Genomic DNA, 18,461 nt, shown 5'->3' with positions numbered 1-18,461 from the left:
TATCAATGCACTTTTTCATAGAAGTATCTTACTTAGTCCTCTCAATAACCCTGAGGTAGGGATTATTTTACTATTTTAAGCTGATACAAATATAGTTACAAGATTAAACTGCCCGAGAAAACACATCTGTGAAGGCTGCAGTCAAGACTCCAATTCTCGTGTTCTGAACGCCAAATCCCTTCGCACGCTGCTTCCTCTTATCTCAGAAAAAGTGCAGAAAACCCATCTACACATATTGGTTCTTTCTGATCTTTTCCCAGCATCTTCTAGACATACAGTGAGCCTTACATTTCAAAGAAGCAAGAATTCTTTGCTTACCTGGTCCTTCTCCGGTTTATCAGAAATGTCGTTCAGGCTGGCCGAAGTCAGATTCCTGTGGGTCATGGCTGGGCTACCTGGAAACGCAAGAGGAAATCGTAAAGACTTCTTTTCACAATCTCAGAGACTCTGGTTTGCATTTCATCAACACTAGTCGATGGCGATGGGCATGGTGATGACGCTTTAGCCACGTCCAGGTTAGAGCACAAACATGGTGATACGGAAAGTATGAAACATCCCCAATAACTTGTTCAAGCCTTACTGCCAGTCTCTATTTGAAGATCAGTTAAACTTTGAAAGAAACATCAAAAACAATAAGCCTAAAAGGAAATGCACCCCTGGTTCGGTTTGGTTTTTGTCACAGCCCTTTTATACGCATCCTAATCTGCCCAGTGCCCTTTCCTTTTCCTCTCCCTGCGAGACAGGCCCCAGGACACAGGCCTAGCCGTCCTCCCCCCAGGCCTCTGCAGTCCTTCCTCAGACGCCCTTCGTTCCAATCAACCCAAGAAGCCATGTGTGTTCCCTTCTCTAGCTAATACTTTAATCAAGGATATTTCTCCTTAGTGAGCATCTGATCCAGAATCCCCATTCTCGGCCTCAAAATAGTGTCATCACAGGTTCCCCTTACTTCCTACATTCCCACTTGCAAGACTAAAATGAGTGTATCCCTTCTTCCCCCTTAACTTATTCAAGTCAAGGGATGGTTTCATCAGCAATGTTTCAGGGGAACCAAGGTCTCTGGCAACATAGCTGCTGTAGGTAAAATCCACTGGCAATCCAGTCAATGACTTTAGACACTGTTCTACAAGCACAGAGAGGAAGGACATCTGGAAGAGTGAGAGACCGTTTTCAAGTAGATTGTGCTAATCAACAGAATACTGAACTTTCATTCTGCAGTTGACCTGAAATGTCTATGCTTACCAAGCAAAAGAGTAACTTTTCGGAGCCAGGGTGCTTGACCCAACCCCTGCAGGATGCTGAGTAATGCATTCATCCTTAATCCTCAATGGTCTGACTCAGGCTGGTCTTCACACCAAGAGGACAAGGGTTGGGAAAAAAGCACAGAAGTTCCAACACAGCTTCATATTTGCTTCCAAGCAATTCTTTATTAACAGACTTTAATCCCTTCAGATCAAAACTTCAACACAGAATTTTACAAAAGATGACAATCTACTCCTAATAATTTAACGTTTATGTAACAGCAACTCTTTAAATTATATAATTGTCTTTAACTATTAGATCAGGAAAATCATAATTTTCTTGGGCTGGCAGACCAGATACTTTCTGCTCCGTTGCATTTCATTGAGTAAGCATGTCCTAGGTCTCTTAAAGCCTTTACCTGGTGGGATATTTTATTCTAGGAAAATCTGACCACAGAGCATTTTTCAAAGAAAAGCAACATCTGAAAAAATGCTTTAAGAACAATATTAAAAGAACTTCTTTGAAGGCCACATTTTCTTTTGTCCACTGAATACAAACGGTACCAGGTATATACATAAATGCCCCAAAATAAATGCTGGGCTTGAAACTAACAGGCAACACGGAGTAGATATAATTTTGTGTTTCACATTAAAAAACAAAACCAGTCATTTGAACTAAATGGGTGAAAATTCTACCTGAGTAAGTAAAGAAATCTAAACTCCATATTCCTAAGGCAATGAAGCCTTAGTTATACTAATCATAAGTTAAAAGCAGCTTAGGTAAATAATTAGATAAGATTAATTTCTAATTATAAAGCAATCGTATTACGTGGAAGTACTGGAATAAATTGAAAGCAGTCTTTCATTAAGTAATTTAAATTTCCTGGGCAATATCCTGGACTCACTCGCTGATCTGCTTTGGAAATACTGCAAAGGTACATTTCAACCCAAGAACCATCCTGACTGCTGCAAAATCTGAATAAGTAAAAGCCCAAAGGATAAGGTTTCCATTGTCATGGTAATCTTGACCGATGTCACAACTTTTCCGAGAAGCCTCACACACCGGCTCCCTGTTGCTCTCAGTGCTGAAAGACAGTTACAGTATGACCATCCATATCTGTATTCTAGGGAGGGCGAAGGGGGCACAGGTCCAAGCAAGAGGCAGGAACCAGATGGGGGACAGGGGGCCAGTGTCAGGACATAATCAAATTCCTCCTAACCTTACCTTCTCTCCATAATAAAAGTAATGTTAATAAAAGCAGTATGTAAAAGTAATATTAGTAATATCCCCTAGCTTTGTAATACACTGGAAGAATTCTTAAGCCAACACTCCTAGGTAAACCCTAAGCGAGATGATCAGCATTCTTCCATCTTTTCCCACCTCCCTCCCCAGCAAACTCCTCAGCCCTACACCCTAACACCTGGAACCAGGGACAAATGCTTCCCAGGGCAGTGGTTCCCAAAGTGTGGCCCCCAGACCAACAGCATCAGCATCGCATGAGAACTTGTGAGGAATGCAAACTCCTGGGACTCGCCCCAGACCAACCCTATCGCAACCCTGGGCATGGGGCTTAGCAATGCGGGTGCCAGCAAACCTTGTAGGTGACTCTGGAACGTGCTCAAGTTTCAGAACTACGGCTCGGAATAAACCAGTTATCTTAATTGGGGGGTGTCTCAGTCAGAACCTGAGCTGAAAGGTGTTTCTATAAACCGGAGTAGCCAGAGTGCCAGTTCTGATGACCTTGCTCTCCTGCAAGCTACTGCTCCAAGCTCTCACATCTCAAGCAGATCATTAAATTAGCATCCCTGCCACGTGAGCTGACAAAAATGAGCATACTTGGCTTTCCCTCTAAATCCTCACCTACACTATCAAATACTTTGCTTTGGAAACTCCCTGTTTAATCAGCCTTTTCCAGAAACATACCACCCAATTCCAAAAGGCAAGGACAAGAGTCGAAAGAGATGACAAACCAGACTATACGTGGGAATCAGGAATCTGTGGTGGCATTTTCGCAAACCCAGAAGCTGCTATGCAACAGCCCCTGACAACAACGCTCTGTTGTGGCTATTTTGCCCCTGACATTCAATCAGACACGTTGTCAGAATAAACCAGCGCTTTCTTTTTAGAGTTTTAGCCCATAATGTAAACTCATTATACCGCAAGCCTGAGCAGCGGGGGTGGCAGGGGGAAGTGTCGCCTTGCACAAGAAAGGTGTGTGACAGGGATACCCTAACGCCTGCTACCTCTGGTGACGGTGGTGACTCCTCTACTCGGAGCTGCCACTAGCAGGCCCTTCCCACTAAAACCCAGGGCATACAGATGTCTTACAACGGCTCTTGGGCCAAAGAAACTTCGGTTTTTTTAAGCTTTGGTTTTAGAAGAGAAGAAAAGGAAGGACTGGGCTCGTGTGCATAATTATAATGAATTCGCATATCCCTGTTTTCTTGCCATAAGAAAAAGAAAGCTTTGGAGAATCACATTTTCAAGCAGTTTCACACAATCAAAAACAATTTCATTTTCAAAGTACCCACTTGGCAGGTACATACTGTCTTCTATAAAAGTTAATTGCATTCTGTACTAAGTTTGAAAATCATTTTTATTCTTCAGCACACGTGTAGAAATTCATAAGGTCCTCTGCAATTATGTCTGTTAGATAAAATAAAAAGGGCTGAGGGGGATGTGCAAGCATAGGAAGAGGGTGATGTTTAAACGTGTACACAATATAAAAATGTAAATACGTATGTAATGAAACGACACGTATACTCCCACATGTACCCTTCATGCCTTTATAACAAGCCAATGGAGAACTAGGGACAAGCTAAAACAAAGGTCACATGCGCTATGAAATAAGCTGGGTTTTTACTCTTACTACTAATTAAATAATATTTTTAGCATAAAAATAACTAAGGTAAGTTATATGTAATGGACATTTAAATGAGTCTGGGCATTAATGTCAGGAAGTTCAGAGCCATGGGTATGATTTGAACTACTTGGGACCACAAAACGGATAATAAATGTAATTTCAGAATAATGCCTGCTAATGGGTTCATCCCCCACTGACTCACTGATAGTCCCCCCACCTTGTAGTTATAACAAATCTACTAGAACAAGTCTATGTCTAAGATTGAGGGTCAACTAATCTTTTCGAGTACCGGGCTCCTTAACTTCCGTTATCTTAATCCTCATATAAACACTCTGAGATTAGTATTATTATTACCACTTTAACATAAACAACATGAACTTCAGGGAGGTAAAATTTATGGTCACACAGAGAGTGGTAAAAATGTAATTTATATCTGGATCTCTTAATATCAATCCCACTGCCTCTGAGAAAAAGATTTATTTATATAAATCAACACATAAGCTTCATCACTTCTAATGAACATAAAATTTAAGGTATAACTACAAAGAATGTATTCTACTTCCATGCCAATTATGTGTAATATAATATTAGTAAAAATGTTTAAGGTAGAAACGTTCTTCGTTTCCCATTTTAGCTGCTCCCCAAAATGACATTTACATTTCCTTTTTTTTTCTTTTCATTTTCATAAAGATAAAAATGAAGGAATAGGTAGTCAACTCAGCTGGTCTGTTTGCCACTGAGATTAAACAGTAACCCCAAACCTTGGGTCTGTAACAAAGAAGAGAGGATGCTAAAAGCAACAGCTATGTAATTATAAAAGCAGTAATGCCATATGCTTCTGAAGGTGCTAATTCACAGTTGTAGCCAGGTGTTTGTAAAATCCCGCAATGACCTCACAGCCAATTCTTCATTATTTCCATGCTGCTTTTCCACATTTCAGGATACTCCAACTGCAATTTTTCCCATTCCAACCACTAATCAGGAATATAATGAGACAGGAGAATTAATCACAGTGAGTTTGACTGAGGAAGCCTAGAAGGAACGGCTAACAGATAAGCTTGGATTTTGTCAGACCAGTTTCCGAGTCTTCCATGGCAACAGAATTTCGAGGGCTCTCCCCACCAAAAATAATAATAAAATAAGCATGTCACTAAAAACTCCAACCCATTCTCATTCCCCACCTCCAAATAAAACACAGAAACATTTAAAATGCAAATGTTAGAATATAAGGGAAGTTAAAAATAGCATCAGAAGGAGCTCTCTGAAGGAATTTCATAACTAAGAGAAAGTCAGTTTGAATATTTTCGCTCATTTCAATTGCAATTATGTTCTGTTTAGAGAATTTTTGCTGTTTATGATTTAATATAATGTAAACCCCAAGGGTCCAGAGCCAAGGCCATTGGTTTATCTCGTTCACGGTTACAGGCTCTGAGCTTGGCACTCGTGGCCTTACCAAGTATTTGTGAGTGAATGAATGATAACAGCTGGGCACCATTCTACCTCCACTTCCAGTTACTGCTCTGAGCACTACTGTTCAAGGTCCACTTCCTACGGAGGGAGATGCTGCCTGCATGCTCCAAGAGCCTTCGGAACAGGAAAGCCTCAGAGTAAACAAGGAACGGGCTTGTAGCTGGCCCAGAACTAACAGGTCGAAAAGACCCTGCTGAAGTAGCTTCAAGCCTGTCAGTCAGCAGGGGAACGGAGGTAAGAGACAATCAAGGGCAGAGGAAAATACCTGCAGAGGAAGAATCGGGAGGTGAGCAGAGGTAAGAGACAATCAAGGGGAGAGGAAAATACCTGCAGAGGAAGAACCGGGAGGTGAGCAGAGGTAAGAGACAATCAAGGGGAGAGGAAAATACCTGCAGAGGAAGAATCGGGAGGTGAGCAGAGGTAAGAGACAATCAAGGGGAGAGGAAAATACCTGCAGAGGAAGAATCAGGAGGCGAGGAGACATAAGGGAGGGTGTCGGTGCTTCCCTGGAAGGAAAGGAGGGCCTTGGGTAGAGAAATCCAGGGGAACTGAAATAATTCAAATAATGTGATTGGTTTGGAAAGCGAACCAAATTAAAGGAAGGAAGAAGACGTGAAAAGATCCAGATAACTATCAAAGTATGTGAGTCAAGTTCTGGCCAAACGCTAAGGTCATCCCTAGCGTATGGGACAAAGGTCACTGAGGGGACATCCTTCCAGAGAGAACTAGAAGTGTGCAGAGGCCCAACCACAAGGTAAGGAACACCTATGCGGAGAAGTATCCTCACCGAGACTATTCTTTCCCTTTAAAGACCATTCTCTATCCTTTTGAGACGCCAGCCGCCTACGTGCCCCTTAATAATCTTTCCAAGCCCAACTACCTTGATCCTGGTCTCTCCTGTTCTGGGGCTTTCTGACGACTCTGTGGGCTTTCCCTGAGATTCGATGTCAATGTCAAGTACACAAGGTTCATCTCTTCTAATTCTTTTAAAATTTCAATCAGCAAAAGCAAAATGCTCTAACCATGGAGACTCTTATTTTAAGAATATTACCCTGGATATTTAATTTCTATTATACTCTAAAATAGTTTTTATTTTAAAAAGCATTTCGTTCTCCTGCATACAGACACATAAAAAATACATTCTAAAAACATCCCTACACTGCTTAAGAAACATTCAGAGACAAACAAGAACTAGAAAACTTATGAAACAGGAAAGTCCCATAAAGTACTTCAAGGAATCTGTGATGCTTGTGATTACATATAGTATTCACGATCTTATACTAGTTCTTTCTCTGTGTCACACACACACACACACAACTATGAACAAAAAGTTATTCTGTCCAGCCCTAGCTGGGCAGCTCGGTTGGCTGGAGCATCTCCCCATCCACCAAAAAAGGTTGCAGGTTCGATCCCCAGTCAGGGAGTATACAGGAGGCAACCAATGAATGTTTCTCTCTCACATGAACGTTTCTCTCTCTCTCCCTTCCTCTCTCAAATCAATAAAAACATATCCTCAGCTGAAGATTAAAAAAAAGTTATTCTGTCCAAAAATACAGTTGGAAGTATATAAAATAATCGGTGACCTCATCTCACAAAAATAAAAAAACATTATCACCAAGCCTGTGCTCGCTAGCAAAAGGATAAGTGGGAAAGACCAATGGCAGCTTGGGAAAGAAGTAAACGAACATCTCACTGCCTTATTTCCAAACAAGCACTGAGGCAAAGTCATTTTACTAAATGCCCCTAAGCCAAGTGAAGGGGGGATTTCAATAAGTTCCTGCAGCCACCTCACCCCAAGCACATGCAGCCATGTCTGATTCCATTAGGGGGCCTATTCTCTTATGCAGACACCAGATCCAAGATACAGTAAAATTCTGCTAATTCAGATTAATGGAGAAATTTGCTGAATTGATGAAGTGACTAAATTTAAAATAATTTATGAAGGCTATTAATTCAACGTAGTATATTTGTGACTTAGCAAATGAGATTATCCCTATCCTATCCCAGAGCCTTTTAAAATGACAGAGTAAAAAAAAAAAAATACTGAAAACAAAAGTATATAAAACCATATCAATTTTAAAAATTGGTAGGAGACCAACAGAAAGGAGAGACTTCAAAAGCTTTCTGGCAGAAAACACTTGGCTGTGTGCAGACGTTGCAGTGTAAAAGATGTGCAGAGAGGCTTGCTGTCAAAAAGAGATCCTCCCTGCAAAACTCCAAAGAAGCTCCACTGGAAGAAAAACCATTTTCAACCTATAATCCTGCACTCACTCAGACAATAAATGTGAAAAAAAAAATGAAACTTTTAGGGGATTGAAACACACATACACAAAAACACATCAACTTTTATATGCCCTTTCCTACAAAGTTACTTGAAGTGTGATTTACCAAAACGAAGGAACAGACTAAGAAAAAGAGGCACATGGTCTCGACCTCAGCAGAGCAATGAAAGTAACTGCGAGAACAGCAGCTGGGCAGCAGGCCTGGAGGGCGGTGCTGTCTTAGGCAGCAGGAGGGTGGTGCAGGGGAGCAGAGAACACCAGGAGGGATGGATCTGCAAGAAGGGGGTACCTATAAGGTTTATTAGTATCCTCGAGATACTGAAAATGTTTAGGAACTCAGTAATGTCAGGTGATTCTAAAAAACGTAATTTAAAAGTCCAGGTTAAAAAAATATACACTAGAGAGTGTAATTATAGCCCATTATATAGCTTTAGAGTAAACTATGTTCAGACAGTCACAATAATATAAATGCTATTAAAGATTTCTGACTTTAGAATCAACTGATAGAAAAAGCACAGATTGTATCTACAGAGACAAGAAGGTAAATCTAACCAATATTGACAATAAATAGAAGTACCTATGACAGGAGCCTGGGGGAAAGCAGGAAGAAGAGGGGGCAAGGCAGGGGAGGGAAGCTAAGGTCCCTTTCTTCAAGCAAGAAGTCAAAAAATCCCATCAATACTTGCCACAAACAAACAAACAAACAAATAATAAAAGTGCAGGTTTATTACATAAAATTACAAATGTAATTAAGAATGGAACTAAGAGTAAGATACAAACATATTGGGAGGAAAGAAACATAATAGGTCAAATGTTTTCAAGCAAAAAAAAATCAACAGACAATATCTAAGATTGATAAGCCAGAAATAGCAAGATAAGCTAATTACATAGCGATACGAAGAGATTCATAAAAAAAATTTTAAATAGAAACAATTTAAAGAATTAAAAGTGTCTGTTACAAGGCAGGCCCGAGAACATGGAAGATGAGGCAAAGGATTTGTTTTTCATCTGAAGTCCTTCTGTGCTCTTCAATTTCATAACAATTTGCACATAATACTTTAATAAAAATATAATACGTAAGTCTAGTTATCATCTGATAAATGTTAATTAAGTCTAGTTTTATTATTTCTAAGTACCTGAGATTAAGTTGAAACATTATTGACTAGCAGACGACCTTGGAAGATTTAATTAAATCAAACTTTAATGTAAACATTGGGATAAAAATTTAAATGAGTTTAAAATCAATTTTTAAGTAGTTTTAACAAACATACTCCATTTTTTAAATCACAGCAAGGGAAATTTTTCCTGAAGGTTCTGTCTGAATTATCAGAGATTTACACCGATAGCTTTAGTCAATAAAAATCCTTACAACTGAAAAGTACACGCAGAAAAAAAAAAAAAGCATGTACAGAAAAGCAAGTCATTTAACATAGTCCCCCATCTGCAACCAAATAAATACACAGATATGAATGTCAATGTCATAGACATAGTCTATAAGTATTAGATATAAGTAGGGGTATAGATACAGACATAGATAAAAAACTTTAAAAGTGAGAGGCACATTCTCTGGGCCTCCAGTTACAAATGCAGCCCCTCCTCACTGCTCTTGATTCACGGCTCACGGTGATTTGGAAGAAAGTCATTCAAATTGGCTTCCTTGTGCAGTAATTCCACACGGCCTTGCTGACGCACATCCAATTACTTATACACATTGGGCAATCAGTGGTCACAGGTCACCCACAGCTCTGAGAGCAGCCTCGGGGAAAGGACACAAACGTCTCTGGGCCCCTAATGCCTCTATCCCCCACGTGGCCCTGAAGACTCTCCACATTTATGAACTGTAAGCCTGGGCAAGAGCAAAGGCAGGACACAGCTCCTTTCTGGTGCACACTTACCCAGACCCCCCTTTTCTCCTCCCTTGGAGATGTTTATTATACAGATCAGCCAAAGTGACCTCTAGGTTTCAAATGATGTGACAGCTCTGAGGCCTCAAGTGATCCTAGGGTTACTCTGGGAATTCTGATCAGAATTAAGATGGGCCCAGGATTTCCCTCTTAACGAAAAGCCCAAGCTGAACTGAGATGCTTGCAGTTCCAAGGTGATACTGTCCTGCTCCAAAATCACCTCTAGTCATCTAATCCCAAGGGTAAGGCTCTCTAACTCCATGACACACACCTGCGGGACACCAACTGCCACAGCCATCGCTTTCCTGACTGCTGGGTTGGGCGTACAGGGTGGTGGGCACACCTCACCTCTCTCAGATGAACCTAATGGGTCCATAGGAGAAATACATGGAAAGAAGACAAAGTTGGAGTAAGGAAAGATGGTAGGATGGGAGTGAAGCTCTTTTACAGGACTGTTGAAGAATTAAGCAAGAAAACACATGAGCAAGGGTCCTGCACGGATGATCAATAAACGTTGGTGTTTTTCTCCTTCCCTTTCCCTGCAGCCACATGCATCAACCCCCGCTGAGCTCAAGCTCCTCAGGAAACTGAACTCCAGTGGCCATGGTCGGATCCCACCGCATGTAATTTCCCAGCCTGAGGAGACAAGTTCAGAGAACTGAGAGGCTGCTGCAATAATCTGGGCGGAATTGAGAAACGGGGACTGAGGCCTAACCGGAGCTGTCACTCATCGCACGGAAGGGTGTGCGGCGGCCTCAGGCCAGCCAGGGTTAGAGCGCCCAGGAAAAGTGCTAGGGGTCTCACTGGGCACGGAGGTCACAAATGAACATTCACTTGAGAAACCTGTGCCTTTGCTGTGTGTCCCATCGTGGGGACAGAAAGTTCTTACGGTGATCGCTACTGCTTCTGAGGGGACTGTGGCCTCCTTCATTCTAGCAACCCCTCCCTCTGCTCTGAGGGCAATATGTGCCTTTCTGTGCTCACTGCTGTCATGGACGGAGGGTGAAATGATGGCACACGAGCAAATGGTAAAGCACATGAGGCCCCAAACCACCACCAAAAAAAAGACAGGCTCCAAGAATGCTGTTTAGCGACGGCTTCCATCAGTGGGCAAAGAGACTCTCTAGAAAATCTATTTTCTGCTAAAGCAAAATGAAGGGGGGAAAAGCAGAGAATGAGAAAAACTCAGGTCAGTAATAACTTGAGCTTCAGGAATTCGCCCAGGACAGTGCACGGGAATGTTCCCACAGTTACGCTTATCTCGAGCAGGAATACAATACAGGTGGTAATAAGTTTAAGTGCCCCACGGGGTAGATACACTGGAAGGTGCGGTATGTTATTACAGATGCGGTTCATAGAATCACAGAATGAAAAAACACCTGGAGATCATAACAAAGTTCTTTCCCAATCAGTTTTCCTCCTATAACATCAGACAGAGCCAGTCTCTTAATATCTGCTTATATACTCTGGATGACAGGGAACTTGTCACATAATGAGGCAACCGATTTCACTGTAACGAAGCTCATGTTTACATGTGGTAAATTCCTCAGGTGAGTAGCAGCACTGGATGGACCAAGAGACTGTATGTATCACCCAAAGCACACACATGCTCAGAAAGAGCTGGTTTTCATTTAAATAGATGGAACTTCTTAGAAATAATGTGCATCCTCATACGTTCCCAGCCTGACTATGGAATTTCATAAATAGAGGCTCTTGCTTTACCTTTACAATTCTCTGGCTCTGGGGAGGTGGTCCCTGCAGCTCCCAAGAAGCTGTTAAACAAAGATACCTTGACAGGAAAAGTCTTCAACCTCATACAAAAGAGATGGAACGATATCCATGCCAAGTGGGCTTCACCAGCCTGGACCTGGATCAGATCACTGATCCTTTTGGAAAATTGTGAAAATTCACAAATCGTGAAAATAAACATTACATTCAAATCCCTATCTAAAACATCAGAAGTCTCAAGTCGGTATTTTCATCCCTTAAAAGGTCCAGCCTGGTTCTGTTCTCTGAAACAGCAAAGTCTACTTTCCTCCACATGTCTGTATTAAGCCAGCTGTCACATGAACCAACCAACTTGCCCTTTCTCAGATTCCTCTACTCAGCGTTCCCTGGCCGAGTCCAATCTCTTGCTATGTGATCACTTCCTAGATGGTCTCTGTTCTCATTTTCCCCCTTCAGGCGTGACCCACTCTCTACACACACTTCCCACTTTGCTCAGGAGACCAGCTTATCACTCTCGCCCTTGGTAAAAACAGGTCAAACCAGTAGGTCTCTGAAGGTAGGGACTGTGTCTGCCTTGTTCATTGTATTTTCCCAGCACCTAGCTGAACACCGACCAAAGAGTGGTACTTAAAAGTATTTAAGCAAATGAATAAACAATTTACATGAATTAATATAACACCCAAAAACTCTATCACTATAGCTGGATATAGTAAACTTATCGCCACTAAAGGGAAGAGATACTCCCAATCCAAGGGCTTAACAATCACTCTTACTGAAGGCAAGAGTCACAACCATCACTGACATTATTACAAATAAAAATAACCTACACAGCCTCAGCCACTAGCTCGTCAAAAGGAAATGCCACTTTCTCACAGGCTCTAGGCAGTTCGCTTAAAAGACAGACAAAAATTATTCAACAATGTCCTTTAGAAATTGAAGAAATGAGTCAACCTTGACACCTTGAGCTATTCCTAAAATCCAGACCCCAGTCTAAGTGTGTGCTAGGAGAATCGATTTCTAAAGTAAGACATTTATTGAGGGGAAAACTTGTCATTATAATTGGATTTACCCTATCCTTCCTCTGCCAAAAGGATGCTGATATTAGTCTCTCTGCTACATTCACCTAACAAGGCTGTTCTTTGACTTGTAACCATGGTTACTACTTGCAAAACCCATCACAGAGCATGGCTCTTTCAGAGGCAAAAGCTCATCGCGGCCTATAATAGTTGATGTGCTCCAGCTGTTTCCTGGGGTTGATAAGAATGGGCCTTTGAAAACCGAACCATCCCGGAAAATTACACTTCCAAAGGCTGACTTGTTGCCTCTCATTGAGAAACACCAGGAATTTCATATTCTGACTTGAAACAATAAAATTCTGAGTCATCGATGTCCACACCTCTTATTAGCAGACCAGAGCACTACCTGTGCCTGAAGGTAGGGAGACCTGAAGGCAAAGACAATGACAGCGAAAAGAGAAAAAAAAGGAACCTTGTCATCTGGAGCCTACGCACCTGAATTTGAACCCTGGTGCCCCACTTACTGGGTGGCGTCAAAGACTCCCCCTGCCACACAGGCAAGGCTACAGGAAAAGAACTGCCTCATGGCTGAAAACAGCAGTGATCTGTTTCTCCCTCACGATCATGTCCATGTGGACTGGCTGGGGGTTTGCTTCTGCCTCTCTGTCCTTAGGCCAGGAACTAAACGCATGGAACCGCTCTAGAACACTGCTGCCGTGAAGGGAAAGGGCATAGTGAAGCACCTGCTGACACTAAAAGCTTTCCCTGGAAAGGTCACCCATCACTCTGCTCATGTTTCATTGGCCAAAACAAGTCAGGTGGTTGCAGCTAACTTCAAATTGTTGACGAAGTAGAATTCTCATATTTGCCCAGAAGAGAGAGAGATGCAATATTTGGAAATAGCCCTAACGATTACTATAAATACTTCACCTCAGCGAGCCTCGGCATCTTCATCTATAACAAGGGGTCAGTGATGCTTTAACTTCATAGAATATTTTTGTAGGGATTAAATGAGACAGGACCGGGTTGAATTAATGATAGCTGGTAGTTGCCTTGGTAGTGATATCTCAACCATGGATAGAATGGTTTAGTCAACCAGAAATGGAGTCCCTAGCCCAGGAATTCTCAGATTCTGCTACTACCAGCAGCCAAAGAAAAGCAGCAGAGCTTCCCGATGCTGCTGAAGCTGGTTAGTTTTGGGTGATGTGAAGACTATCAGCTAATAAATTCAAAAAAATCATTTCTGCTCTCTTTTCAGTCTTATCTCTCATCTTCAGTTGAAGTATCCACTTAATCAACAAATATTCATGAAGTACCTGTGAGTCAGCTACCATGTTAGGCCCTGAGTGATAAATCACAGTTTTCTCCAAAAAAAAACCCAATCTATGCAAGAAGAATCCCAATTCATGGCCCCAAACAGCCCCCCACACTCCCACCATCTTTCCCACCACAAAAAGGAAAAGAAAACTAAGCCAGGCCAGGAAACACAGATGAATTTGAGAAGTGTGTCATCACTCCAAGAGAGACCAACAGTCAAAAACAAAATTGGAAATGCCTATTGTTCCAAAGGTTGCTCTCAAGTAAATGGGTGCTACACGTTCCAGTTAAGTAGATGCTATATATTCTATTTCTTCTCTTATTTGTTTTCAGATTGGCAATCTTAAGGATGGTGAAAGCATATCTCGTCCATACCAACCTAGCGGGGACAAAGGAGATACAAGTGGGATGAATTAGTGCAGTCCAGCTGCTACTGACTATGCCCCATACTAAGTGTGGGACATTGTGCTTGGCAGTGGGGATTCAAAGACACGTGGGATATGGTTCAGCACTTTGTCAACGATGAAGAAAACGCACTTGTACTATGGTGTGATGATAAAACAAGGCAAGGGGTAGGAGAGGAGAAATGAGGGAGAGGCACTTTGGTGGAATGGAGGGAAAACAGGGAGATGAAAAAGAATCAACTAGAAGAAATAAGAATGTCAAGGATCGGTTAAATTTAGTCAGTTCAAAGAGTAGAGCGATTGGAAGGCATGGAATCTAAGTCCATGAGAACCCAAATATTACTGGAACTTGTAGTATTAAGAGTGGAAATGTCCAGAGATAACTTGAGAGTCAAGCAGAGACCAAGTCAAGGAGCATGTCATGGGTTAGAAAACCAGGCTGAGCATGTAAAGGACGGAGCGGTCACTCGAGGTCTCTGAGCAGAGGGAGCGGTTTGTCTGCATCTGTAACTTCAACAGGTCCTTCTGCAGTTGTGAAGGATGCATTTACAGGGGTAAGAATGGAGGCTGAGGAACCAGGATATTGAAATTGTTTTCCCAAGACATCACAGGGATTAAAGTACAGCAGCTGTAACGGAGATTCGGAGAAGGGCAGGAAGGAAAACAGCAGGAGTGGATGGATGCTGGCGGACAGGGGCGTCAGAGACGGCGGACTGGGGCCTGGCAGGAGATGCGGAGGAGCTGCTGAGGCGCAGGGTGCACAAGAGGGGCAGGCCCGGGGCTGGAGCATCAGAACAACTGTAAACACCAGGAACATGCAGTTTGCTGCAAAAAGAAAAGCCATGTTTCTGAAGATTCTGCCAGCAATTTCCATCAAAGCAAAATTCTACTGCCAGCTGCCAAGAAGAAATTTCATTATTAACTTTGAAATTGATATCTGCAGCTAGAATATTACATTTGCTTTCCTCCAGTCTCTTCACTCATATGTGCACAGACATACTAATTCAAGTAGTTAGATCTCAAGTTGTCTCCAAGAATTAAATCCAGACATTGTTTGGTCTAATCAGAGTAGTTTACTGTATATCTGCATGAAAGACACTCCATCAGTTTCCAATCTATCTAGTCTGCCTCAGACTGGAGTCCCCCACGAAGCCTCAGCCGCAGTGGTTCTGCAGCAGACCTTGAACCGAGGACCCCTGCCCTCCCTCCCCATGAGGACAGCCCTCCTCCGTCCACAAGAGCACGCGGAAGGGGAGCATTTTCTGCACACTGTCCTCGCCTCGCTTCACGCTGCTCTCAGCTTGCCAAGAAGGGCATCCTCCAAAGTCAAGGCTACACTTTCTTCTATGACTGGGAGGCCACCATTAGGACTGCCTCCCAAATACTGCTGACGCTCCACCTTCTGAGCACACAGTAGACTAACAAGGCTTTTTTTTTTTTAATCTTCACCCTTGGATATTTCTTCCATTGCTTTTCAGAGAGTGGAGGGGGGGAGAGAGAGAGAGAAACATTGATGTGAAAGAGAGAGAGAGAGAGAAACATTGATGTGAGAGAGAGAGAGAAACATTGATGTGAGAGAGAGAAACATTGATGTGAGAGAGAGAGAGAGAAACATTGATGTGAGAGAGAGAAACATTGATGTGAGAGAGAGAGAGAGAAACATTGATGTGAGAGAGAGAGAGAGAGAGAGAAACATTGATGTGAGAGAGAAACATTGATGTGAGAGAGAGAGAGAGAGAAACATTGATGTGAGAGAGAGAGAAACATTGATGTGAGAGAGAGAGAGAAACATTGATGTGAGAGAGAGAGAAACATTGATGTGAGAGAGAGAAACATTGATGTGAGAGAGAGAGAGAGAGAGAAACATTGATGTGAGAGAGAGAGAGAGAGAGAGAGAGAGAAACATTGATGTGAGAGAGAGAGAAACATTGATGTGAGAGAGAGAGAGAAACATTGATGTGAGAGAGAGAGAGAGAGAGAGAGAAACATTGATGTGAGAGAGAGAGAGAGAGAGAGAGAAACATTGATGTGAGAGAGAGAGAGAGAGAGAGAAACATTGATGTGAGAGAGAGAGAGAAACATTGATGTGAGAGAGAGAGAGAGAAACATTGATGTGAGAGAGAGAGAGAGAAACATTGATGTGAGAGAGAGAGAGAGAGAAACATTGATGAGAGAGAGAGAGAGAAACATTGATGTGAGAGAGTCACATCGATTGGTTGTCTACAGCTCGCAGGCGCACCGGGGTTGGGGATCGAGCCTGCAACCTAAATGCTTGCCCTTGGCCGCAATCGAACCCGGGACCCTTCAGTTCTCGGGCCTACGCTCTAACCACTGAGTGAAAACCAGCTAGGGCAACAATTCTTTAAAGTTAGGGGTAGACAGATGACTCACTAGGGGAATGACATGTGAGTCACAGCAACACGTGCTGCGGGCAGGAGCTGAGCGGCAGCGACAACGCTGTGGAGCCCGGAGCCCGACGGGCGATGGTGGGCAGATGCTGCTCCTGAAGCTACGCGTAAACACGCAGCAATGTGAGTTGAACTCCGCGAGGTGGCCAGCTGAGATGTTCGGGGTTGGCTGCCACTGTAGCCCAGCCCAGCCACCTTGACTACTAGTGGCCGTGAAAGGTAAAAGGTCGGGAGGACCAGCTCTTCTTACCCCTCGTTGCCCTCACCCCACGGAGCCTCGCCAGTGCTCTCTGGGAAGCAAGGGGGACTCAAGTCGCAAACACCCAGTGGACATCATTTATACGGCTATTACACATCCTTCCCTTTCTAGACTTTCTGTTACTACCACTGCGCTTGAACTTTATGTTTGAATCATTTGGTTGTCTCATTCTTTCAACATTTACTGCTATGTACACGGCATTCTGATAGGCACATGGAGCTGGAGTTGTCAAACCTCTTGGTCCCAGGACACCTTTACACACTGAAAAATTAGGAATGTTTGTTTATCTCCCAATATTTATCATTAGGAACTAAAACTAAAGTTTTAAAAATATTTATCAATTAATTTTCAATACCATTAATATACCCATTACAATGTTAACATAAGTAATGTATTTTATGAAAAATAACTTTTTCAAAACAAAAATGTGGTAAAAAGAACGGCATTGTTTCACATTTTCACAAATCTCTTTAATGTGCAGCTTAATGAAACACAGCTGGATTCTCACGTCTGCTCCTGTGCTCAATCTGTTGAGAAAGGCATGTTGTTTTGGTTGAATGATACAAAGAAAATCCTAAGACTTTTCAAACCCTCTGAAATGATCTCAGGGATACCCAGGACTCTCCAGTCCCCACTTTAAGAACCAGTGCTATAGGTGAAGGGTCAGAAAATTTTCCATAAAGGGGCAGCTGGTAAACATTTTAGACTTCGTGGGCCATACGATCTGTTGCATGACTCTACCACTGTAGCATGAAAGCAGTCATAGACAATACATAAACTAACAAGCATGGCTGTTTTCCAGTAAAATTCTATTTACAAAACCAGACAGCAGGTGAGATTTGGTCCACAGACCATAGTTTGTCCATCCCTGTGATAGAAGGTATCTAAATGAATTAGACCTGGGTCCTGCCCTTACAAAATGTATAGCTAGTAGGGGCCATAAGATACGTCCCCACACAGTATATACACAAAGCCGAAGGAAATAAATGTCATGTGAAGAGTCTCGAAACGGTGGCTTTCAGAAGGTCAACAGAGAGCACAAGTTGGGAAGGTTTCAAGGAGAATGTGGGCCTTGAACAATGCGCAGAATTTTGACAGCAAGTCTCAGGAGTAAGGATAGTGTTCCAAGCGGAAAGAATGTGTAGGGCAAAGACGCCAACAGAGGGAAACATTCAGTAAATTCAAGTACTGGTAAGAACCTGCTGAAATGTAGTGCAGATAAAGGGAAGTACAGGAGCATGAAATGCCGCTCACTCAACTTTAGGTCACTGTGCAATGGGCCTTGAATGCCAGGCCCAAGGGTCTGGGTGTTGCTTGAGATGCACTGAGTTGCCATTGACCATTTCCACATGAGGCAACTAATTCGCCAGAGATGGTAAGATTACCTGGAAGCAAAGTGTCAAATGAGATTGCATATCCCCAACTACAAGCAGTGACCCCAAATAACAAGCTACTGAATTAGACTAAGCAAGAGGAAAGCAGGGCCTGAACCAAAGCAGTGACAGTAAGATGAGAATGGAGACAGGTGACCACGGTACAGAGGTAACATTTGACAGATGCAGTGGTTCAAT

The 18,461-nt window shown here is 42.6% G+C and overlaps 1 protein-coding gene across 4 annotated transcripts in view; it reads right to left on the bottom strand.

Annotated features, from left to right (window-relative positions):
• The window catches only part of SLC4A4 (solute carrier family 4 member 4), a 297,689-nt gene that overhangs the window by 125,764 nt on the left and 153,464 nt on the right, over nt 1-18,461 (bottom strand). For all 4 annotated transcript variants that reach the window (XM_081124504.1, XM_081124501.1, XM_081124502.1 and 1 more), the window contains one exon: nt 319-395. In XM_081124504.1, the coding sequence (XP_080980630.1) occupies nt 319-395 (77 nt within the window). The remainder of the gene's footprint in view (nt 1-318; nt 396-18,461) is intronic.

The sequence above is a fragment of the Miniopterus schreibersii genome (assembly GCF_964146895.1).
Source record: "Miniopterus schreibersii genome assembly, chromosome: 1".
NCBI classification, from domain to species: domain Eukaryota; kingdom Metazoa; phylum Chordata; class Mammalia; order Chiroptera; family Miniopteridae; genus Miniopterus; species Miniopterus schreibersii.
The sequence above is the reverse complement of the archived record's forward strand: the minus strand, read 5'-3'. Positions and strand labels throughout refer to the sequence as shown.